Source organism: Suncus etruscus, chromosome 6 (assembly GCF_024139225.1).
Source record: "Suncus etruscus isolate mSunEtr1 chromosome 6, mSunEtr1.pri.cur, whole genome shotgun sequence".
NCBI classification, from domain to species: domain Eukaryota; kingdom Metazoa; phylum Chordata; class Mammalia; order Eulipotyphla; family Soricidae; genus Suncus; species Suncus etruscus.
The window spans coordinates 98,710,441-98,735,248 of NC_064853.1; the positions used below are offsets into that span (position 1 = coordinate 98,710,441).

General features: G+C 41.1%; 1 protein-coding gene across 1 annotated transcript in view; it reads left to right on the forward strand.

Moving 5' to 3' along the window:
- Positions 1–24,808, forward strand: part of CEP70 (centrosomal protein 70) — a 57,480-nt gene that overhangs the window by 19,936 nt on the left and 12,736 nt on the right. Inside the window, exons 8-13 of the mRNA XM_049775854.1 lie at positions 417–473; positions 8,129–8,216; positions 9,257–9,345; positions 12,078–12,152; positions 19,919–20,018; positions 23,955–24,125. Of these exons, the coding sequence (XP_049631811.1) occupies positions 417–473; positions 8,129–8,216; positions 9,257–9,345; positions 12,078–12,152; positions 19,919–20,018; positions 23,955–24,125 (580 nt within the window). The remainder of the gene's footprint in view (positions 1–416; positions 474–8,128; positions 8,217–9,256; positions 9,346–12,077; positions 12,153–19,918; positions 20,019–23,954; positions 24,126–24,808) is intronic.

Consider the following 24,808-nt stretch of genomic DNA (forward strand, 5'->3'; position numbering starts at 1 on the left):
ATCCCCCAGCGTCCCATAAGGTCCCCCAAGCCAGGAACAGTTTCTGAACAAATAGCCAGGAGTAACCCCTGAGCATCACAGGGTATGGCCCAAAAACCAAAAAAAAAAAAAAAAAAAAAAAGGAAGGAAGGATGAAATAAATAATTTAGTTCATCTTGAATTACAACACTGATAAAATTATAAAATAATTTTTGTAGGAGGAATTGCTAGAGGTAGGAATACTAACATAATATTTTTGGTTATTTTTAAGTCTGTATTGTGAAATGAATATAAAATATATGGTTTGGTGTAATCTGTGAAGAAATCTTTTGCAGATTTGCTAAATAATATGTTTCTTTGTCACTGTAATTTGAAATTCTGTATTGCTTCAGTCAGTACCACTTTAGAAAGTAATTCAATATATATTTTGTTTTTAGGTTGCTCTGCTTAATTGATTACTATGAAACTAAAATTAGAAAATTTGGTAAACAAAGGTATGATTAGTTTTATTTTTTAAATCACAATGAATTGCAGAGTTACACACTTATTTATTATTAAGTTTCAGGCATACAATGTCACAGTACCAATCCCTTCACCAGTCAGGTCCTTTCACCAATGTCTCCAGTTTCCCTCCAGCCCCCTCTCCCTAGCCTGCTCGAGAGCAGGCACTTCCCCCCTCCACCATTGTCCTAATGTTCCCTTCCCTAATTTATCCTCCCACAATACTATTCATTTGGCAAGATTTCTACTGAAAAAAGTTTTCTGGCTCTTTCTATTGCCGGTGGAGCTTTGTTATTTCCTTAGGTAGTTTATATCTCACACACGCCAGAGATCATTCTGTGTCTGTCTCTCTCCTGGTTAATCTTTCTCAGTATGATACTCTCCAGATCCTATGTAGCAGCATGTTGTAGGATTTAATCTCTCTTAGAGCCAACTAGTTATGTGTATGAACCATATTTCTTTATCCAGTCAACTGTTCTTGAATACTTGCGTTGTTTCCAGATTTTGTCTGTTGTGAATAATGCTGCAATGAATATGGGAGTGCAAATGTTTTTCTCTGAAGAGAACTTTAGCCATTTTTTGGACTAGTACTGGAAATTGCTGAGTCACATGAAGGCTCAATTCCTAGTATTTTTTTTTTTTTTTTTTTTTTTGTGGTTTTTGGGTCACACCCAGCAGTGCTCAGGGGTTATTCCTGGCTCCAGGCTCAGAAATTGCTCCTGGCTGGCACGGGGGACCATATGGGATGCCGGGATTTGAACCGATGACCTCCTGCATGAAAGGCAAACGCCTTACCTCCATGCTATCTCTCCGGCCCAATTCCTAGTATTTTGAGGAGTGTTCATATTGTTTCCGAAAAGTCTGAACCAGTTGACATTCTTTTTTTTTTTTTTTTTTTTTTTTTTGGTTTTTGGGCCACACCCGGTGACGCTCAGGGGTTACTCCTGGCTATGCGCTCAGAAGTCGCTCCTGGCTTGGGGGACCATATGGGACACCGGGGGATCGAACCGCGGTCCGTATGGGACACCGGGGGATCGAACCGCGGTCCGTCTCCTAGGCTAGCGCAGGTAAGGCAGGCACCTTACCTCCAGCGCCACCGCCCGGCCCCCCCCAGTTGACATTCTTGCCATCAGTTAATGAAGGTTCTTTTCTCCCTACATCCATGCCAACAGTGGTTGTTTGATGCAATCCCGTTTGTTCCAGTCTATGAGGTCCCTGAGCTTTTGCTTATCTTGAAGCTCTGAATTGTTCCTTCCAATATGAATGTCTGTCTAGATGAGTAGAGTATTCTTGGTGAGTATCAATTATTCTTGTTCGTATCAATTAATATCAAGGAAATAAAAATGGTAATCAAGTCTCCCTAAAACAAAAGCCCAGTCCAGTCCCAGTTTTAGTATGTTCTTTCAAATCTTTTAAGACCTACTCCCAATTCTTTTCAAACTCTTTCCAAAAGTAGAAGAAACAAGAATCCACCCAGGCAGTTTGAATGAGGTAAATTTACTGTTAACCAAAAACAGACAGAGACATCACAAGAAAGGAAACTATACACCAATAGCTCTGATGAAAGTAGATGCAAAGGGCCTCAACAAATGATAACAAAATGAATCCAACAACACATCACAAAGATTATATATCATGATCAAGTAGAATTTATCCTGAGGATACAAGAATGATTTAACATACTCAAGTCAAAACAAGAATGAATTATTTTTCTTTTTGTTTTTTTGGGCTACACTTATTGACACTCAGGGGTTACTCCTGGCTATGTATTAATAAATTGCTCCTGGCTTGGGGAACCATATGAGATGCTGGGGGATCCAACCGCGTTCCGTCCTAGGTTTGCACGTGCAAGGCAAATGCCCTACCGCTTATGCCACTGCTCCAGCCCCCAATACAAGAATGATTTAACATACACAAGTCAATCAACATAATACACCAAGTTAATACAATTTAAAAATCATAAGATCACATCAGTTGACACAGAGATAGCTAATTACAAGATCTAATACCCATTAATGATAAAAACACTCAGCAAACTGGGGGTTGAAGGAACCTCAGTTGGGGTTCCTCAACATATTTAAAGCCATTTACCACAAGTCCATAGCAAGTCATACTTGATGAAAAGCTGAAAGCATTTCCTCTAAGATCAGGCACATTACAAAAAGAGTTTTTGTTGTTGTGCAAAACTCCAGAATGTTTTATAGCTCACTGAAGTTGTAAGCTAAGATTCTGTAGCAAACTTATTAAATTTGTCACCAACTAGTTATTTTTTTTTTTGTTGTTGAGCCACACCTGTGGTGCTCAGGGATTACTCCTGACTCTGAGCTCAGGGTTTACTTCTAGTAGGCTGGTGGGCTAGAGTGTCATATTGGTTTTGGGGATTAACCCTGGGTCAGTATCATGCAAGGTAGGTACACTACCTGCTGAATTATTTCTCTAGCTCCTGTCAGCTAATTCTGATTTTAGTAACTGATTTTTTTTTGACTGTTGAATTCATTGGGTATTTCTGAAAATGTCTCTGCATTTTTTTGTTTTATTATCTTAAATATATATTTTTTTGGTTTTTGGATCATGCCCAGTGGTGCTTCACTCAGAAATTGCCTCTGGAAAGTCTCAGGGACCATCTGGGATGTCAGAAATCGAACCCTGGTCAGTTGCGTACAAGGCAAATGTCCTACCTGCTTTGTTGGTGTGCTATCATTTCAGCCTTAATTATCTATTTTTGTTTGTTTTTGTTTTTTGGGTTACACCTGACAGCGTTCAGGGGTTACTCCTGGCTCTACTCTCAGAAATCGCTCCTGGCAGGCTGGGGGACCAAACGGGATGCCAGGATTCGAACCACTGTCCTTCTGCATACAAGGCAAATGCCCTGCTTTTGTTCTATCTCTCCAATCCAAACACCCTACCTCCATGCTATGTTTCTGGCCCCAATTATCCTTTTGTTAGTTGATGGACATTTGATTTTTTTCTAGTTTTTGTTGGTAAATGAAATATGTTATTTTGGGGAGGGGGTGTCACATTTAGCTGTGTCTTACTTCTGGCTCTGTACTCCGGGATCACTCCTGGTGGACCTTGGGAAACCATGGGGTACTGTGGGCCAGCCATATGCAAGCAGGTGTCTTAGCTACTGTATTATTGCTCCAGTCCCATATTTTGGTATTTCAAATATATACATATATTTAATAACATTTATATAGACATGGATATAAATTTTCATGTAGACTTGTGGGATTATGCAAAACACTAATTTTTTTTTTACCACCAACACTAAATATTTAACTTTAAAAATTATATAGCTGGAGCGATAGCACAGCATGTTGGGTGTCTGCCTTACATGCGACTGACCCAGGTTCAATCCCTGGCTTCCCATATGGTTCCCTGAGCCTGCCAGGGATGACATCCTAGGGCAGAGCCAGGAGTAACCCTGAGTGCCACCGGTGTGACCTATAAATCCCCTCAAAAATTATAGTAATATTAATTTATACCAGCATACATGTTTTAGAAGTACAGTGTATATGTTTATACAACACCCCTACCAAAGTTATAAAAATGGTCCATACAATATATACAATTATTGTATATATATAAGTATATATATACATATACACACTAAGCCATTTTTCCATTTCTTCCTTCAAAGTCAGTATATCCTTGTTAAATTTTAGCCAGGTTGATCTATCAAGAGGTCCACAATATGTGGTGTTGAAGTCTCCCACTATTATTGTGTTGATATTGATGTCTTTAAGTCTATTAGCAATTGTTTAAATATATTGCTGGCCATGCATTAGGTACATGTATTTAGAAGTGTGATTTCTTTCTATATTATTAAGAAATGGCCATCTCTTTCTCTTATAACCTTTCTAAGCTGAAAGTCTGTGTTGTCTGATATTAGTATGGCCACCCAGCTTTTATAAAAAGTTGTTTCCTTGAAGGATTGTCTTCAAACCTTTGACTTTGAATCTGTGTTTGCTCTGAGTATTCAGTTGTGTTTCTTGTAGGCAGTAAAATGTTGGATTCAATTTTCCAATCCATTTTGTAACTTTGTGCTTTGTGTCTCTTAATTGGTGCATATTGGGAGATTATTATCGTGGGATTTTGTGTCATCTTTTTGTAGACGTTAGCTATGTTTGTGGGGTCTGCTTGTCTTAAGGTTGGTTTTGAGTCTGTGACATTTCTGTGCTGTTGTTTATGTGTGTGTCCTTCCTTCAAACATGAATGAAAGTCTGGCTGGGTGAAGTATTCTTGGCAAGGCATACATTCTGTTAATTTTTTTTTCCACTTTATCCTACCATTGGCTTTGGGCCTGGAGGGCTGCTTGTGTTAAATCTGCTGTAAATGTTAAGTTTGGTTCTTTGTATGCAACTTCCCTTTTGTTATTTTTTTTTTTTTTTTTTTTTTTTTTTTTGGTTTTTGGGTCACACCCGGTGGTGCTCAGGGGTTACTCCTGGCTGTCTGCTCAGAAATAGCTCCTGGCAGGCACGGGGGACCATATGGGACACCGGGATTCGAACCAACCACCTTTGGTCCTGGATCGGCTGCTTGCAAGGCAAACGCTGCTGTGCTATCTCTCCGGGCTCGCAACTTCCTTTTGGATCTTCCTGCTTTCAGTATTCCATATGATTTTTTTTTTTTTATCATTGTGACTAGGATGTGTCTTGGGTGCTTTTATTTGAATCTCTTTTAGCTGGTACTCTTCAGGCATCCAGGATGTGGATGAAAGCATTTTTTTTTTTTTTTATGGTACATAGTGACAATGAATGAAGGGCATTCCCACCACCAATGTTGTCCTCCCTCCACTCCTGTTCCCAGCATGTCTCCCATATCTCTCTCCTTTACACCCCCAGACTACTAGTATAACTGGTCTTCACTTTACAGCTTGTTGTAGATTGGGTATCTATTCTGTCATTGACTTTGGGGTTGGTGTTCCAGTCTGGTCATTTTTTTTTTTTTTTTTTTTGGTTTTTGGGCCACACCCGTTTGACTCTCAGGGGTTACTCCTGGCTATGTGCTCAGAAATCGCCCCTGGCTTGGGGGGACCATATGGAACGCCGGGGGATCGAACCGCGGTCGGTCCGTTCCTTGGCGCGCTTGTAAGACAGACACCTTACCTCTAGCGCCACCTTCCCGGCCCCAGTCTGGTCATTTTTTATTTGCACTACATGTTCATATGACTGGTCCTTGTCCTGGTATCATCATTTCCCCCCCTCAATTTATGAGGCTGAATGATTCAAGTTATGCTATTCTGTTGGAGATAATAAAAAGAACCTTGGGATATGGCAATGAGAATATATGGAGCCAGTGGTTGTTCCCATGACAATATGCTTCAAGAGTGGAGAAACCCTGAATCTCTTAGGCCACGGGAATTTCCTTCCTTCCCCAATACTTACTGTGCCTATGCAAAAAAAAAAAAAAAAAAAAAAAGTGGGGGGAACACTAAACCCTGCCACTCCAGCATTCCTTTTTCTTGTTTTGTTTTGTTTTTGATATTATTTTCCTTCTCCTTTTTCTTCCACTGTTTTCTTTCTCTTTCACTCTTGTGGATATTATTTGGTGATTTTTTTTTTAGTAGTTGAAAGCATTCTTTATCTCTAGGAATTTCTCGGTGATGGTGCCTTTGACCGTTGCTTCTTCGTAGGGGTTTTCCTCCTGGCCCTCTAGGATCCCAGTGATTTTTAAGTTGTTCCTTTTGTTATCCCATATGTTTATTGTTTTCTATTTGCTTATTTTGAGGATATTTTCCATCTTCTGTTTGTTTATTTTTAATTTATTTCCAGTTTCTTCTGCTCAATTGGAGGTGTTTGAAGTTTTCTCATTTCTACGCTCATATGCTCTTGAGTCTTATGGGCTGTCTGCTCCATAGTTTCTTTGAGTTCGTTGAATAGCCTTAATATTTCCTTTCTAAAGTCCTGATCAGAGCTGATGTTCGTGAGGTCAGAAGAAGCATCTTCAGACTCAAGATGTGGTGGGGTTCTGCATTGTTTCCCTATTGTGATCTTTGTAGTGTGCTTCTGTTTTTTTATGTGTGTGGGGTTCCTGGACTAGAAGAAATGTGTGACCACAAAGTGAAATACAGCGGCCGTGCTCTTGGTTGGGCTCACACACCTCAGTTCAACTCAAAATGGTGTTTTTATTAGTCCAAACTTTAGTTACAGTCTGCAGCCTATCCCACTGGGATCACACAGCTAAAGATTGTTTTTTTTTTTTTTTATTGCTTTTTTTGGGGGGGGAGTGTCACACCCAGCAGCGCTTGGGGGTTATTCCTGGCTCTGTGATCAGAAATTGCTCCTGGCAGGCTTGGGGGACCATATGGGATGCCGGGATTCGAACCACCATCTATCCTTGGTCACTGCATGCAAGGCAAAACACCCTACCGTTGTGCTATCTCTCTGGCCCCTAAAGTTGTTTGTTTGTTTGTTTGTTTGGTTTTTGGGTTACACCTGGCAGCGCTCAGGGATTCCTCCAGGCCCTATGCTCAGAAATTGCTCCTGGCAGGCTTGGGGGACCATATGGAATACCGGGATTCGAACCATCGTCCTGCATGCAAGGCAAATGCTCTACCTCCATGCTATCTATCCAGCCCCTAAAGATTTTTTTTGTTTTTGTTTTTGTTTTTGGGTCACACCCAGCAGTGCTCAGGAGTTACTCCTGACTCTATACTCAGAAGTCTCTCCTGGGAGGCTTAGGGGACCATATGGGATGCCAGGATTCGAGCCACCAACCTTCTGCATGCAAGGCAAACGCTTTTCCTCCATGCTATCTCTCCGGCCCCAGATTTTTTTAATGATGAGAAAAATCCTGAAAGATTGACATAATTTTTCCACTCTTTTCTTTTCCTCCACTTAAGATTGATATAATTAAATAATGCATCTGGTTAATGGTAGTATCAAGAATTGAGATGATTAAATTAATACAATAAATATATTAAATAAATAAAATAAAATAATTTCCTTATTCATTTATATTCTTGGATTTTTCACATTTGGTGTTTTGAAAATACTCTGAAGAGTACTTTCTTATTTTTTTTTATTAATTAACGAGAAGTGTTTTTTTACTCTTCCCTCCCCCGCCTTTTTGGGGGGTGGCACACCTGGTGGTGCTCAAGAATCACTCCTGACAGGCTCAGGGGACCATATGGCCACGTGCAAAGCAAGTACCTACCTGCTGTGTTATTATTGCTCTGGCCCTTCACTCCCTTTTATGCCTTGCTCCTTTTTTCTTTTAACGCAGATAGATTAGCAAGAAAGATAGACAAGGGTCTGGAGCCCTACGGTGAGTAGAGCGTTTGCCTTGTATGCAGACAACTACATTTGATCTCCATCCAGTACCCCATATGGTCCTGGAACCTGCCAGAAGTAATTCTTTAGTGCAGAGCCAGTACCCCTGAACATCACCTATGTGGCCCAAAAACAAAACAAAAAGACAAAACTTTTGATACATAATTAGATAATGAATAGGTATACAGTTTTATTAGGTGGTATATGTTATAATATATTCTCTAGAAGAATATGAATAAAAATTAAATTTTAATTAATGTTAGATTTTCCAACTGTTAATGGATTGACTTAACTTTTGTTAGTTTTTCCCTTTGAAGGACTTTTTGCAAGTACAATGAATTTGTCTTTTATTTATTTTTTAATCTTTTTTATAGATTAGATAAAGATGATGACAGTCTATCAGAAGAAGAAAAAGATTACAAAAATCTGGGTGCCTCGCCAACTTATAAAGGCCTGCTAATGGTATGTGAACTGACTGACAGATTTGTTGTTGGTATTGATTTTGTTTTGGGGGCCACACTTCTGTGTTCAGGTCATTCTACTGGCCCTGTACTTGGGAATCACTCCTGTCAGTTGCTCAGGGAACCATCTGTGTTGCTGGGCATGGGATCCAGATTGGCTGCATGCAAAGCAAATTCTTTACCCACTGTACTCTCTCTGACTTCAGGATTGATTGGTTTATTTGTTTGTTTGGTCTTTACCATACCCATCTATAGTCAGGGATTACTCCTGGCTCTGCTCTCAGACTCTTCTCTCCTGGCAGTGTTTAGGGACCAAAATAGAATGTAGGGATTGAACCTGGGTCAGCTGCATGCAAAGGAATTGCCCTATAAAGTTGTGTGTGCTATTGCTCCCTGTTATTTTTTGTTTGCTTGTTTGTTTTTTTTCATTGGTAATCTTCTAGGAAAGCTATTTGTCTTTTTATTTATTATTATTTGGTTTGTTTGATTTTGGGCCATACCTGACGTGCTCAGGCCTTACTCCTTGTTCTGCACTCAAGAATCTCTTCTGAAGAATCTCTTCAGGTGACCATACGTGGTAATGGAGACTGAGCCTGGCTCAACTTGTGCAAAGCAAGTGTCTTATATTATCCCTCAGGTTCCCCCACTTTTTTTTTTTTTTTGCTTTTTTTGCTTTTTTTTTTTTTGGTTTTTGGTTTTTGGGCCACACCTGTTTGATGCTCAGGGGTTACTCCTGGCTATGTGCTCAGAAATCGCCCCTGGCTTGGGGGGACCATATGGGACGCCGGGGGATCGAACCGCGGTCCTTCCTTAGCTAGCGCTTGCAAGGCAGACACCTTACCTCCAGCGCCACCTACCCGGCCCCTTTTTTTGCTTTTTGAACTGCATCTGCTCAGGGTTTCTGGCGGGGCTTGGGAGAGGGGACCATATATGGTATTGGAGATTGAACCTTAGTTGGCCACATGCAAGGCAAGTGCCTGCTCTCTCTATTATCACTCTGGCCCCAAGAGCTAAATATTTTCTCTATAAAATGTGTTTCAGTCATTACAGAGTCAACTTAGAGAAGCAAGATGTAAGATCGATGCACTTTTAAGTGACAAGCTGAGTCTCCAGAAAGATTTAGAAAGCAGGTGAGTGAAAAAAAAAAAAGCTATTTTAATTTATCCTTGGAAAGTAAACATGGGGCTGAAAAGTATAAATAAGAGATATTCAGTGTTGTCAAAAATCTCAAATTTGGGGGGTCAGAGAGATAGCATGGAGGTAAGGCAATTGCCTTGCATGCAGAAGGTCGGTGATTCGAATCCTGGCATTCTATATAGTTCCCCGAGTCTTCCAGGAGCGATTTCTGAGTGTAAAGCCAGGAGTAACTCCTGAGCGGTGCTGGGTGTGACCCAAAAACCAAAAAAAAAAAAAAAAATCACGTTTTTAATAACATGTAGTTGTGCCACTCCTCTAAACCACAGATGTACCTGAGATCCTGGCTCCTCTCCAAACCCCCCATTTCTTTCCATCCCTCTCTCCTTTCTTCCCAATTTCAAGATAGCTGGTTCAAGGTATGGAAGGGAACCTGGGAAGAGTGGCGGCAGTAAGTAATTGGTGGGATTGGTGATTATTGTATATCTAAGACTCAACTAATGGTAACTTGGTAAATCAGGATAGTTTAAAAAAAAAGAATTACATCTTTTTTAAAAAGTCAGCTTTTCTCATAATGATGGGAAGAGGGATTGCATAGGTAAGCAAGAAGAGTGAAAAAGCAGAAGTCAACATTGAAGAAGATCTGAATAAGACCTTGGGCTAGATTCCTTTATATGATAACATTTTTTTCCATCCCCAAATTACTTTAGAACTGCCTTATGGTTTCTGTTTATCATATTGTGAGAAGGAAGGACAATTAAAAAGTTTAAATTGGAGGGCCAGAGAGGTGGCGCTAGAGGTAAGGTGTCTGCCTTGCAAGCGCTAGCCAAGGAAGGACCATGGTTCGATCCCCCGGTGTCCCATATGGTCCCCCCAAGCCAGGGGCAATTTCTGAGCGCTTAGCCAGGAGTAACCCCTGAGCATCAGGGTGTGCCCCCCCCAAAAAAGATATCTCTTCTTTATGTTATGTTAGTTTACCTCATTATGTTAATTAATTTTGTCTTTTGAATAAATTATCACAACAAAAAAATTATAAAAAAATGTTTAAATTGGGTACACAGAAAGGTATGTGATATATATGATGTACAGCATTGTTGTAAGTTAGCAATCAAGCAATGGACTTTGTGGACTTCTCATGGAACAAATGCTTGTTCAGCATTTATTGTAAATTAAATATTGTGCTTTGGGATATGTGTGCTTTGGGATCATAAATGACTGAAACAAGACAAGTTGTTCTTTGAAGCTTATGCTTTAATGGAGAGGGGATTTGGGGATTTATACCTACAGTATAAACATACAAAATTGAAAAACTTACTTTTAAGTTTTTGGTTATAAAAGAATATAATAAGGGGCTGGAGCGATAGCATGGTGGGTAGAGTATTTGCCTTGCATGTGACTGACCCAGGACAGACCTGGGTTTTATTCCTGGCTCCCATTTTATACCCTGAGCCTATCAGGAGTGATTTTTTTTGGGGGGGTGTTATACCTGGTGGCACTCAGGGATTACTCCTGGCTCTACACTCAGAAATTGCCCCCTGGTAGGCTTGGAGGACCAGATGGGATGCCGGGAATCGAACCCAGGTCTGTCCTGGGTCTGCCACATGCAAGACAAATGCCCTACCACCATGCTATTGCTCCGGCCCACAGGAGTGATTTCTGAACGCAGAGCTAGGAGTAGTAACCCCTGAACACTGCTGGGTATGGTCCCCCCCAAAAAAGTATATGATAAGGAATTAAAAACATCATGGCAATAATAGAGAGTGAATTTGAGAAGAGAATGACAAGAGGAGCACACAGAGTCTTAAGTATGTATTCAATGATTTTGTAAAAACAATTTGGTGTAACTGACTAATATTCAAGAATTAAATGGTGGATATGCCACTATTAATTGTAACATTCTTTATTACTTTCTGAACATTGAACTATTTCCATGAAAAACAGGTATTTTTATCACTAAAAACAATCTGCTAATAGGGCCCGGAGAGATAGCACAGTGGTGTTTGCCTTGCAAGCAGCCGATCCAGGACCAAAGGTGGTTGGTTCAAATCCCGGTGTCCGATATGGTCCCCCGTGCCTGCCAGGAGCTATTTCTGAGCAGACAGCTAGGAGTAACCCCTGAGCACTGCTGGGTGTGGCCCAAAAAACAAAAAAAAAAAAAAAAAAAAAAAACCAAAAAAAAAAAACACAAACAATCTGCTAATAGAGAAAAGGTGTTTTTTTTTTTTGGTTTTTTTTTTTTTTTTTGGTTTGCTTTTGGGTCACCTGATAGTGTGTTAGCACCTGATAGTGCTCAGGGCTAACTCCTATCTCTGTGTTAGGGATCGTTCTTAATAATATTCTGGGTATTACATGTAATGCCAGGGATCTAACCCATGTTGGCCATATGCAAGGCCTTACCAGTTAACATTTTTGAGGGTGGGGTGGTGACGAATCATACCTGGCCATGCTCAGGAATCATTTCTGGCAGTCTTGGAGGAACATATGAGATGCCAGGAATTGAACCTGGGTCAGCTACATGTAAGGGAAGTGCCCCTACCTGCTTTGGCCTAGGAAATGTTTTTGTACAATGTCTTTATCTTTCTGATAAAGACCCCACTAGCAGGTATTTTAAGAATTTTGGTGAGCATATTTGTGATAAGTAAAGTATTACTATGCCATTTACCATTAAAGTGCTTTATGGTTTTATTTACTAAATTGAATGCTGTCATCATGACTTCTTTTTCTCTAGGCCTACACTGAGTGAATTTAGATTTTATAAACATCAAGTGAAGAAACTGGAGAAAGCCCTTAAGAAAAATACCAGGTAGGTCTAATTTTATAGCTTTATTTGGCATTTATGTTGTTGTTGTTGTTGTTGTTTTTTACAATCTGCCAAATTCTTATAGTGGATTAGGCTTAAAATTACATGTGTGTGTATGTGTGTGTACTTTCACTTAAAAAAATTTTTTTTCGTGTTTTAAAAACAATTGTTGGGGCTGGCAAGGTGGCGATAGAGGTAAGGTGTCTGCTTTGCAAGTGCTAGGCAAGGAAGGACCGCGGTTCCATCCCCCGGCATCCCATATGGTCCCCCCAAGCCAGAGGCAATTTCTGAGCGCTTAGCCAGGAGTAACCCCTGAGCATCAAATGGATATGGTCTGAAAAACAAAACAAAACAAAACAAAAAAAAAACCAACAAACACCAATTATTGGGGCCGGAGTGATGGTGTAGTGGTAGGGCATTTGCTTTGCACTTGTCCTATCCAGGATGGACCACGGTTCCATCCCCTGGTGTCTCATATGGTCCCCCAAGCCAGGAGCGATTTCTGAGCACATAGCCAGGAGTAACCCTGAGTGTCACCAGCTGTGGCCCAAAAATCCCCCCCCCCCCAAAAAAAATGTTACTGGAGGGGTTACACACAGCCAACCAGGCTTGATATCTGACACCCCATATGGTCCCCTGAACTCTGCCAGGAGTGATCCTAAGCATAGAGCCAGGAATAAGCCCTGTGCACTGCCAGGTATGGCCCCAGAAAAAAACAGATGCTACTGTCTGGCGTTTGGGTATATAATTATCTTAAGAAAAAGATAGTTGCCTGATGTATAATAAAGGGTATAGATTTAATATAGAAAAATGTCTTCGGGATTCATGGAAGGATTACAGAAGAATCATTAAAATGACAAGTCCTTGATTTTTTTTTTGGCTGTGGTCATGACCTGAATAATATAAATATAAAGCCTTGCCATACTTTAAAACTAAAAGTACCTGAATTAATTCAGTAGACTGTTCATATCTGCCACTTGTACCTTTCTTGTGTGAAGCATGTGCTCGAAGAGTCTCAGTCTTCCAGTATAAAGCTTAGTGGTAGTATGTTTGCTCCACATGTGTGAGATCCTGGGTTTTATCCCTGATACTGGAGAAAAAAATCTACAAAGGAGTGTTGTTCTTGTTTTTTAATTGATTGAGATTCAATGATTTACAGTACCATTAATGATGGTTTCTCATGCACTAAATTCCAACACCAAGCCCACCACAAGTGTCCTTCCCTCACCCAAGGACCCCAATATCCCTCCTATTCAAACCCCCCATTTTGTCCTGGCTCTGTTTTCAGGGATGACTCCTTGTGGGATTCAGGGACCATAAGTGGTACTGGGAATCAAACCTTGATGGGCTGCATGCAAGGCAAGTTCCTTACTATTGTTCCAGACCCCCTTGCAACTAAGTTAACATAATTTTTTCCCCAAATGAAATTGTCATTCTTCTTTTCAACTTGGCCTTCATCTCCAAGATGAGTTAACCCAAGATCATAAAATACTTTCACAAAGAGGGTCCGAGCAATGGCGCAATGGTAGGACATTTGCCTTGCACGCTGCTGCTCCAGGATGAACCTCGGTTCGATCCCCGGCATCCCATATGGTCCCCCAAGCCAGGAGTGATTTCTGAGCTCACAGCCAGTAGTAACCATTGAGCATCACCAGGTGTGGCCCAAAATTAAATAAAAAATACTTTCACAGAGAGAGCACAGTTAGAAAGCGCCTGCATAGGGCAACTTAAAGCATAGGGCTTGTAGTTGGAAGTGCTACTTTCAGAGATTTTCAGCTGTCAAAGTGTGTGTGGCAGGAGGGTCTTCTGAGCCATGTCAGGTACATGGCAGCATTTCCCCACCACTTTGAATTCTCAGGTCAGACAAAAAAGCAAATTGTCCCAGTTGTAGAAGAAAAGACCAAGTTTATGAACAATATCCAAGTAGAGCATTGACATGGCTGCAAGCCCTAAAGTAAACCCAACAAACTGGGGTTGGGAGGAGGATCATAGTTAGAGCTAAGGAATGGGATGGGGCCAGTAGATTTGAGGAGAGAAAGGGGATACAATATGACAATAATTTTCTTCAGGGTATTTTCCTTCCTTTAATAGGTTTCTCTGATAAAATTATTTCTGGAGCTGGGAGATTGCTCAAATATATCAGGCCTAGCATTCAGCCCAAACAGAGTGGGCCCTACCTTACCCAATGCCACATCACTTGCCAAATATGGGGCTAGGTGCTACTGACTGTGATCACAGGCCCCGAGACACTACCAGATATGACCTCTATTTTTTTTTTTCTTTTTAGCCATATCTACTGCTGTTGAGGGCTTATTCCTGGCGGGGCTTAGGGGACCATATATGGTCAAACCCAGGTTTGTAACCTACTCACTGTCCTATATCACTGGTCCAGTGCCCCCCTATTTTGTAATATAGTCACCATGAAATTGAAAAGTTAATTCACTATTGAGTTTCAGGCATACATTGTACACCAATCCTGTCACCAGTATCGACTTCCTCCGTCAGAAAGACTGGATTAGTTGACATTCCCACCAGCAGTGAATGAGAGTCCCTTTCTCCCTACATTCACACCAGTATGGTTGTTCTTGTTCTTTTTTTGTTTTGTTTTGTTTTGTTTTGTTTTTTTGGGCCACACCCGGCAGTGCTCAGGGGTTACTCCTGGCTCTGCACTCAGAAATTACTCTTGGTATGCTCAGGAGACCGAAGTTGGTACTTGGGGTTGAATGTAGATCAGCTGCATGCAAGGCAAACACCCTATCCACTCTATTATTAATCTGGCCCCACCCTATTGTTATTTCTGAATATAGATTATTCTGCTTAACACAGATTTCTAAAATCCAATGGTATGGCCACTAGAATAATAGTTTTTTAAGAGTATTATGTTTGGGGGCCCGGAGAGATAGCACAGCGGCGTTTGTCTTGCAAGCAGCCAATCCAGTACCAAAGGTGGTTGGTTTGAATCCCGGTGTCCCATATGGTCCCCCGTGCCTGCCAGGAGCTATTTCTGAGCAGACAGCCAGGAGTGACCCCTGAGCACCGCCAGGTGTGGCCCAAAAACCAAAAAAAAAAAAAAAAAAAAAAAGGGAGTATTATGTTTGGGGGCCCGGACATATAGCGTGGAGGTAGGGCATTTGCCTTGCATGCAGAAGGATGGTGGTTCAAATCCCAGCATCCCATATGGTCCTCCGAGCCTGCCTGGAGCAATTTCTGAGCATAGAGCCAGGAGGAACCCCTGAGTGCTGCCGGGTGTGACCTAAAAACCCAAAAAAAAGTATTATGTATGACAGCTATTGACTTTGATAAGAGGTAAGCTACAGGGGAATGTCCCAAGAGTCCTCAGCTTTCCCTAATACTGTCTTCTATAAGCTTAGGAAAATAATGGGATAAAACACATGTTAGTTCTTAAGAGAGATTTTACACAAAAGGGTTTTAATAAATACTTATTATAAGACTCTTAGCGTGTTAGTTTACATCACTCTTTAATGAAGTTATCTCTGTTCATCTAGTTAACTGAATCACATTTCATTCCTAAGTATTGACTTGTACATATAATTCTTATGTTTGGATTATAACACTGGTAACAAAAATGTTAGGGTATATTATATTATTTATTAATTAGACGAAGAGTTCATTGATAAACTTTTTTTTTTTTGGGGGGGCATAGCTGGCAGCGCTCAGGGGTTATTCCTGGCTCTATGCTCAGAAATCACTCCTAGCAGGTTCGGGAGACAATAAGGATGCCAGGATCGAACCTAGGTCTGCCCCAGTCATCTGCATGCAAGGCAAATGCCCTACCATTGTGCTATTACTCCAGCCCATTGATAAACATTTTTTTTTGATAAACATTTTTATCTAAGTAAAAAGTTAACTAACATTTACATTCAGATATATCAGTTTACTTGTACCCCTACTAGAAAATTTACTAGCTTCTTTCCGTCCCTTTTGTGTCTAGATAATATGCTGCAGGCACTGCCTTTAGTGGGAAATATCTGAGCATGATAAATTGAAGGCAGGTGGAAATAAGATTGGGAAATCTTTGTATCTAGCAGAGGAAGGAATCTGAGCTAATTCCCTGTTTGTGGTATGGATCTTTAGGGAATTAGTTGAGAAGCTAATTGAGTAGGGATAAAGGACGATGCAGGTAACTAGATTAGATAATTGTAGGCTGGAAGTAATAAGATATGAGGTTAAAAAAATACTGGGTGAGTGTGATTGGGTTGTTATGTAAACCCAGGAGATCAAATTTGGTTCACAAAGCAGTGGCACCCATTAATTTTTAAACGGACAGATGGCATGTTGGAATATTATTTTACTATTTTACAGAGAGCAGGTAAGAGCTGATTCAAGTCATAGACTCAGTTAAATGGGCCAGAATCTGTTAGAAACTAATAGATTTCCTCACATTTAAGATGATTCATTTTTCTGTCCTTCCTTTTGTGTTGGTGGCAATGGTTGGTGGCCATATGTTCTTGACTTTGATGTTTGCCAGAGATCACACCCTTTTCTTTGTGGTTTTCACTTTACTTGCTAACCTAATTAGCTCTAGCTGTTACAGAATGAAAACCAATTGTTTTACTCATTTCTTTTTTAAAATTAAATATATTTATTAGTTTTTTGAGGCCATATTTTACGGTGTTTCAAACTCAATTTTTTCTCTGCACTGAGGGATCACTCCTGGCAGCCTCAGGCAACCAGCCATACGCATTGTTTGCTATTAGACCTGGGTGACCCACTGTACTATCTCTCTGTCCCATCCACTATTTCTTGCTCCTTAAGCATAGAATACATTGGAAGTTGTCTCCATTCTTTTTCTCTATTTTTTTTGACATAAAAATGCCTTTATTTATTTTCTATTTTATTGAAACCCATTGTGATTTACAAATTCCTTCATCGATGGATTTCAGATATATAGTGAATCAGGGCCATTGCCACCACCAGTGTTGCCCTCTTTCCACCAATGTTCCCAAGAATGCATCCTATACCATGACTCTTTGCCCCCTGGCCTGCCAGTATAACAGGCCCATTTTAAGTTTAGGTTGTTATAGTTTGTGTCTCTTGATTCTATTCTAGTTGACTTTGGCTTGGATATTTAGTTCTGTCCTTTTTTTTATTTTCCACCAATGTACCTGAAAATATTTGGCCCCTGACCTCCATCCTTTTTTTTTTTTTCTTCTTAATTGTATAGAAAAAGGAAGAAATATGAGGTAAAACAAAGTATCTGTAATTAGTGTCCCAAGGTTCTATGAAAAATGTGGAAGCCCCTATCTAAAAGATTAAAAAAAGGGAGTTTGGATGGTATTTTTTTGTTTTGTTTTGTTTTGTTTTGTTTGTATAGGTGCAGCAAAAGTTGAGGAAAACAAAGAAAAAAACCTTTGGCCTAAAAACAGGGTGTCTCTCTCCATGAAGCGTGCTGCTAGGAGACCAGCTACAGGCTCTGGACATACTAAGTTGTCTAACCCCAAAGTCCTTCTTCATGATCCCAGGAAAAGTTCTCAACCATGGTTGTTGCAGTCAGAATTCTGTAATTAGAGACCTTGGTTTTTGCACAGATATTATATTGAAGCCAGAGCATCAAGGAAGCAGTGTCTTCTAGCTTCATCTCACTGTTAGGTGGTGAGGCAGGGAAACTTGCCCTGAAAACAAGTTGTTGCTGTTTCCAAGTCATCAGCATGTCATAAGAACACACCCCAGAGCAAGTCAGTGCCAGGACAGCATTAGGACTTCCCTGGTAGAAGTTCGATTCTCAGAAAACTGTGCTAGTTCCAAAGATGAGATCCAAGGTTCAGGGGTGAATAGCCATTGTCCGATCAACTGAAGCTTAAGTTAAGTCACTATGACAAAGGTTCAGGGTGAAAGGCACCCCCTCCAATATAAAATTTAGGAGTTTCCATATTAGATAAGAACTTCTTTCTGTACTTAAGATTTCTTATTTTAATGTGCCTATGCAAAAAGGAACAATGCCAAATGATACTACTGGCATATATGGGGGTAAAAATAACAAGCTAAACAATCCCTATAACCTAGTTATAACATGAACTCAGGGGCCCGGAGAGATAGCACAGCGGTGTTTGCCTTGCAAGCAGCCGATCCAGGACCAAAAGTGGTTGGTTCGAATCCCAGTGTCCCATATGGTCCCCCGTGCCTGCCAGGAGCTATTTCTGAGCAGACAGCCAGGAGTAACCCCTGAGCACCGCTGGGTATGGCCCAAAAACCAAAAAACAAAAAAAACAAAAAAACAAAAAAAAAAAACATGAACTCAGAACCCAAAAGTAACTTATCTACTAAATTTTCCTGCTACAGAGATCCAAAAAAGGGATGGGGAAAACTACTTTTACATAAGGAAATGCACAATTAGAATTATACCTATTGGGGCCACAGTGATAGTACAAAGGCAGGAGGTTTGCCTTGCATGCTGCCAACCTGGGCCAGACCTGGGTTCAATTCCCATCATCCCAAATGGTCCCCTGAGCCTTCTGGGGGCAATTTCTGAATGCAGAGCCAGGAGTAACCTCTGAGTGCTGCCAACTATGGCCCAAAACAAAAACAAAAAATAGTAATTATGCCTATTAAGGAAAAGCATCTAAGGAAACATACATATCTTCTTTAAGTTTTCTAAAATAGTCTTGGGTGGGGGATAAAGCCTGGAGCATAGCTTCGTCCTGCAACGTGGTCTTGAGGAGCCTGAAAAACTGCTGACAACAGTCACAGATCACGAAATGTCCTCAAGCTGAAGGTCACTCAAAAGCTGAATCCGTCAGCGAGTCATGATCCATAGTGAACTTTTCTATTTCTTTGTGAGTGTTGAGAAGTGTTTAGAACTTTCCTGTTCATTATCTGATCCCTTTTGCTTTCAGGGATTTTCATCTAATTATAGTCTATTGAGATGACTTTATTTTTCACTGACAATATGGCTTAACATTGAAAAAAAACTTAGCGGAGGCCAGAGTAATAATGCAGTTCATAACACACTTGTCTGACCTGGGTTCAATCCCTGGCATCCTGTATGGATCCCTGAGTACAGTGCCAGGAATAATCCCTGACCACATCCAGGTGTAGTTTAAAAACAAAAAGAAAAGAAAGAAAAGAAAAAAGATAAAAGTTAGATAATCTGTGTTGGGGGCCGGAGAGATAGCATGGAGGTAGGGCATTTGCCTTGCATGCAGAGGAACAGTGGTTCAAATCCCAGCATTCCATATGGTCCCCCGAGCCTACCAGGAGCGATTTCTGAGCAGACAGCCAGGAGTAACTCCTGAGCGCTGTGGGGCGTGACCCAAAACACAAACAAAAAAGATAATCTTTTTGGGGTAGGGGCCATACCTGATGATGTTCAGAAGTTACTCCTGGCACTGCACTCAGGAATTCCTCCTAGTGTTGCTCAGGAATCATATGGGATACCTGGGGTTGAACCTAGGTGGTGTGCAAGGTTAATGCCGTACCCACTGTTCTATTGCTCCAGCCCCAAGTCAGATACTCTTGTAAATACAAGTACACATGCATAAAAACTGGGATGGTAGTTAGGTTATAGACTCAGTTTATTGTCTTTTTGTTGTTACTATTATGGTGGTGATTTAGGGGTTGCTCAGGGCTCAGGATTCATTCCTGATGGGGGTACCATCAGTTCATTCTGGGAATGAACTCAGAGTTTCACATGAAGGAGACAAGTGCTTTACCACTGAGTTATCTTCTAGGCCCCTTAGCTTATCAACTTGTTCCAGTACTGGTCTGGGAAAGCATTTTGTATTCACATGGCTTTTTTCCTCTTTCTTTAGGTTACAGAATCTTATTAGTGCAGATGGGCCTAAGGACAGTGAGACAAGAGATGAGATGAACAAAGATGCAGATGCCCTCCTGGACCAGAGATACTTTCAGGTACTGAACAGCTGGAAAGATGTGTCATGAGCCCTAGTTTTGCTTACTGTGTGATGCACGGTCATGTGAGAAGAAATGTCTGTATTTATAGGTACTTACTCATCTTGGCTTGCTTCAAAACATTGTAGGTAAGAATTTATCCTACCCATTGAAGGAGATGTTGGCTTAAATCAAAGCAGTGTTGTAAAAAGCTGAGGTTCCTTTTTAACTAGATTTTAAAATTTGATTTTTCTCTTTAAATTTTACAATTTGGAATGAGATATAATACAGTAGTAAAGCATCTTGATGACAGTATACTGCAAAAGGAAGAAAATATAAGGAAGAGAAAGAATTGCAACACTATTTACAATCTGCAAAAAATGGATATATACTAATTGATAGACAAGTTATTTATTTATTTACTTTGGTTTTTGGGGCACACCTGGCAACGCTCAGGAGTTACTCCTGGCTCTACGCTCAGAAATCACTTCTGGCAGGCTCAGATGCTGGGATTCGAACCACCATCCTTCTTCATGCAAGGCAAACGCCCTACTTCCATGCTATCTCTCCAGCCCCCAGACATGTTATTCTTTTTTTCTTTTGTTTTTTCGGGCCATACCCGTTTGATGCTCATGGGTTACTCCTGGCTAAGCGCTCAGAAATTGCCCCTGGCTTGGGGGACCATATGGGACACTGGGGGATCAAACCTCGGTCCTTCCTTGGCTAGTGCTTGCAAGGCAAGCACCTTACCTCTAGCGCCACCTCGCCGGCCCCTGACATGTTATTCTTTTTTTTTTTTTTTTTTTTTTGGTTTTTGGGCCACACCCGGCGATGCTCAGGGGCTACTCCTGGCTGTCTGCTCAGAAACAGCTCCTGGCAGGCACGGGGGACCATATGGGACTCCGGGATTCGAACCAACCACCTTTGGTCCTGGATCGGCTGCTTGCAAGGCAAACGCCGCTGTGCTATCTCTCCGGGCCCTCTTTTTTATTTTTTAAACAACTTTATTACATACATGATTGTGTTTGGGTTTCAGTCATGTAAAGAACACCACCCATCACCAGTGCAACATTCCCACCACCAATGTCCCAAATCTCCCTCCTCCCCACCCAACCCCCGCCTGTACTCTAGACAGGCTTTCTATTTCCCTCGTATATTCTCATTATTAGGATAGTTCAAAACGTAGTTATTTGACATGTTATTCTTTTTTTTTTTTTTTTTTTTTGGTTTTTGGGCCACACCCGGTAACGCTCAGGGGTTACTCCTGGCTATGCGCTCAGAAGTCGCTCCTGGCTTGGGGGACCATATGGGACGCCGGGGGATCGAACCGCGGTCCGTCTCCTAGGCTAGCGCAGGTAAGGCAGGCACCTTACCTCCAGCGCCACCGCCCGGCCCCGACATGTTATTCTTAACCCCCACTCCACCCTAGGTTAATCATCTCCATCATGAATTGGGATTGTTGTATGAACTTTTGACTCTTGATTAGGATCAGGTTTTATTTTTATTTTATTTTTTTTTATCTTTTTCATGTATTCTGCTACTCTCTTAACTTTGCTTCAGGGGCAGAAGTAATGTAATATTTATATATTAACTATAACTTGCTGGAAGGAGATAGTTTTCATTGAATGGTATTCATAAAGGAGTTTGGTGGAACAGTTGGCAGGCTGTTTTTGGTTTTTTGTTGGTTTGTTGTTGTTGTTGTTGTTGTTTTTTGAGTAATCCTGATGGTGCTTGAATGTCACTACAAGTTGTGCTAAAGAGGCAAAGTGATGCTGGGGGCTCCAGCATGCAAAGTAAGCACTTTAGCTTTTGAGCCTTCTCTCTGATTTAAAGAAGGCATGAAAATATAATAAAGACAAATATTGGAGTACTCCAAAACTGAAACACACACACACACACACACACACGAATGAGAATAATAACAAAACTCTGGAAATAGGCATCAGAAAGTCATATTCCAGGGCCAGAGAGATAGCATGAAGAGAGGACGTTTGCCTGGCATGCAGAAGGACGATGGTTCGAATTCCAGCATCCCATATGGTCCCCTGAGCCTGCCAGGAGTGATTTCTGAGCGTAGAGCCAGGAGTAACCCCTAAGGGCTGCCAGGTGTGACCCAAAGACCGAAAGAAAGAAAGAAATAAAGAAAGAGAAAGAAAGAAAGGAAAGAAAGAAAGAAAGAAAGAAAGAAAGAAAGAAAGAAAGAAAGAAAGAAAAAAAAAAGAAAGAAAGAAGAAAGAAGAAAGAAAAAGAAAGAAAGAAGAAAGAAAGAAGAAAGAGAGAAAGAAAAAGGAGAGAAGAGAAAGAGAAGAGAAAGAAAGAAAGAAAGAAGAAAGAGAAAGAAAGAAGAAAGAAAGAAAAGAAAGAAGAAAGAAGAAAAGAAAGAAAGAAAGAAAAGAAAGAAAGAAAGAAAGAAAGAAAGAAAGAAAGAAAGAAAGAAAGAAAGAAAGAAAGAAAGAAAGAAAGAAAGAGGGGGGGAGTGAGGGAGTGAGGGAACGAAGAAAAGGAAGGAAGTCATGTTCCCCAGAGACTGTTCATTGAAGCTCTTTTTTCTTTTTTTAGTTTTTGGGTCACATCTGGCAGCGCTCAGAGGTTACTCCTGGCTCTACACTCAGAAATCGCTCTGGGAGGCTCATGGGACCATATGGGATGCCAGAATTCGAACCACTATCCTTCTGCATGCAAGGCAAATGCTCTACGTCCATGCTATCTCTCCGGCCCGACTTTTCTTTTGGTTTTTGGGTCACACTTGGCAGCGCACAGGGATTACTCCTGGCTCTGCACTCAGAAATTGCTATTGGTAGGCTCAGGGGACCATATGGTATGGTGGGAATCAAACTGGGATTTGATCAGGGTTGGCTGTGTGCAAGGCAAACCACCCTAGTCCTGTGGTATTGCTCTAGCCTCATTTGAAACTTTTTATGGGGAGAAAAAAACCTGCACATTTTCTAGTTTCAAAGTCTACATATTCCTTTAAAAAAAAACACAACCATCTTGGGCCAGAGAGATAACACGATAACACAGTGGTCAGGCATTTGCCTTGCTCACAGCCAACCTGGAACAGGCCCAGGTTTGATTCCTGGCATCCCATATGGTCCCCTAAGCCTGCCAGGAGCAATTTCTGAGTGCAGAGCCAGGAGTAACCCTTGAGAGTTGCCGGATGTGGCCCAAAAAAACAAGCAAAAAAATTCACCTCAAGCTATGAAGTAATGTTAAGTTTAGCTAAAATAGGTGATTGAAATAGGGAAATGTGGATGCTAGCTAAGGATGTCCAGTTGATGGTGATTCCCTAATAGATCAGTCATAACTACTTTTAAATCTAAATCATTTAAAATGCAAATTATTTTTCTCCACAGTCTGTGGTTGTCAGTAGCTGATATTTAAACATGTTGATGAAACTTGAATTTGTCATCTATTAGTCTGTCAGTCTATTAAACACCATCTTTGGGGCCAGAGAGAGAGTACAGCAGGTAGGGTGCCTGCCTTGCATGTAGATGACCCAGGTTTGATCCCCAGCATCTTACCTTATCCCCCAAGAACCATCAGGAGTGTTTCCTGAGTGCAGCACCTGGAGTAAGTCCTGAGCATTTCTGGGTGTGACCCAACCTCCCCCAAAAGAGACCCCCTAAATCAGGTGTCTCAAACTCGAGGCTCGTGGGCCACAAACGGCCCTCCGTACAACATTTTGTGGCCCTGCCCTAGAGGAATCATTTTTTTGTTTTGTTTTAGTTGTTTGGGTCACATCCTCCAATGTTCAAGGCTTACTACTGACTTTGCACTCAAGGATCACCCCAACTTTGCCTCCTGCAGCCGCAGGTAAATTGAATTTGAGACCCCTGCCCTAAATACTTAATGAGAGCTCTGAGAATGTTGTTTCTCTCTCATCTTAAGGATGACTTTAGTGAATATTACTTTGACAAGACCATGACAAGCATGTAACTAAAACAATCTTTTCCAAAGGTGCTGTGTAACATCAATGCAATTATTCACAGTCCAAAAGCTCCAGCCATAATTTATAAACAGAGTAAAGGGGGAGCCCAAAATTTTAATCAAGATTATGTGCAAGAGTGTGGATTTGAGCATCTTATTCCTATACTAGAAATGTGGGCAGAACAACTGATTTCCTTAAAGGTAAGAGGAGGGTTGATTATTATTATTATTTTTTAAAGGTTTGCTTTTATTTATTTATTTTTGGTTTTTGGATCATACCTGGTGGTGCTCAGGGGTCACTCCTGGCTGTCTGCTCAGAAATAGCTCCTGGCAGCCACGGGGGACCATATGGGACACCGGGATTCGAACCAACCACCTTTGGTCCTGGATCGGCAGCTTGCAAGGCAAACGCCGCTGTGCTATCTCTCCAGGCCCGATTATTATTATTTTTATGTTTTAAACATTTCTTAATTTCTTTTCTTTTTGGAGGAGGAGGGAGGGTCTCATGTGTTGTGGTGCAAGGGATTGTGGGCCTCCTGCAAGCAAAACATGGACTCAGCTCATTAAACTCTTTTTTTTTTTTTTTTTGGTTTTGGGGCCACATCCAGTGATGCTCAGGGGTTAGTCCTGGCTATATGCTCAGAAATTGCTCTTGGCTTGGGGGACCATATGAAATGCCAGGGGATCAAACCATAGTCTGTCCTAAGCTATTTCGTGCAAGGCAGACACCTTACACTCTGCGCCACTGCTCTGGCCCCTCATTAAACTTTTTTTTTTTGTAACCTCACTTGAATGTGGGCCTCCCATATGAAATGCCAGGGGATCAAACCATAGTCTGTCCTAAGCTATTTCGTGCAAGGCAGACACCTTACACTCTGCGCCAC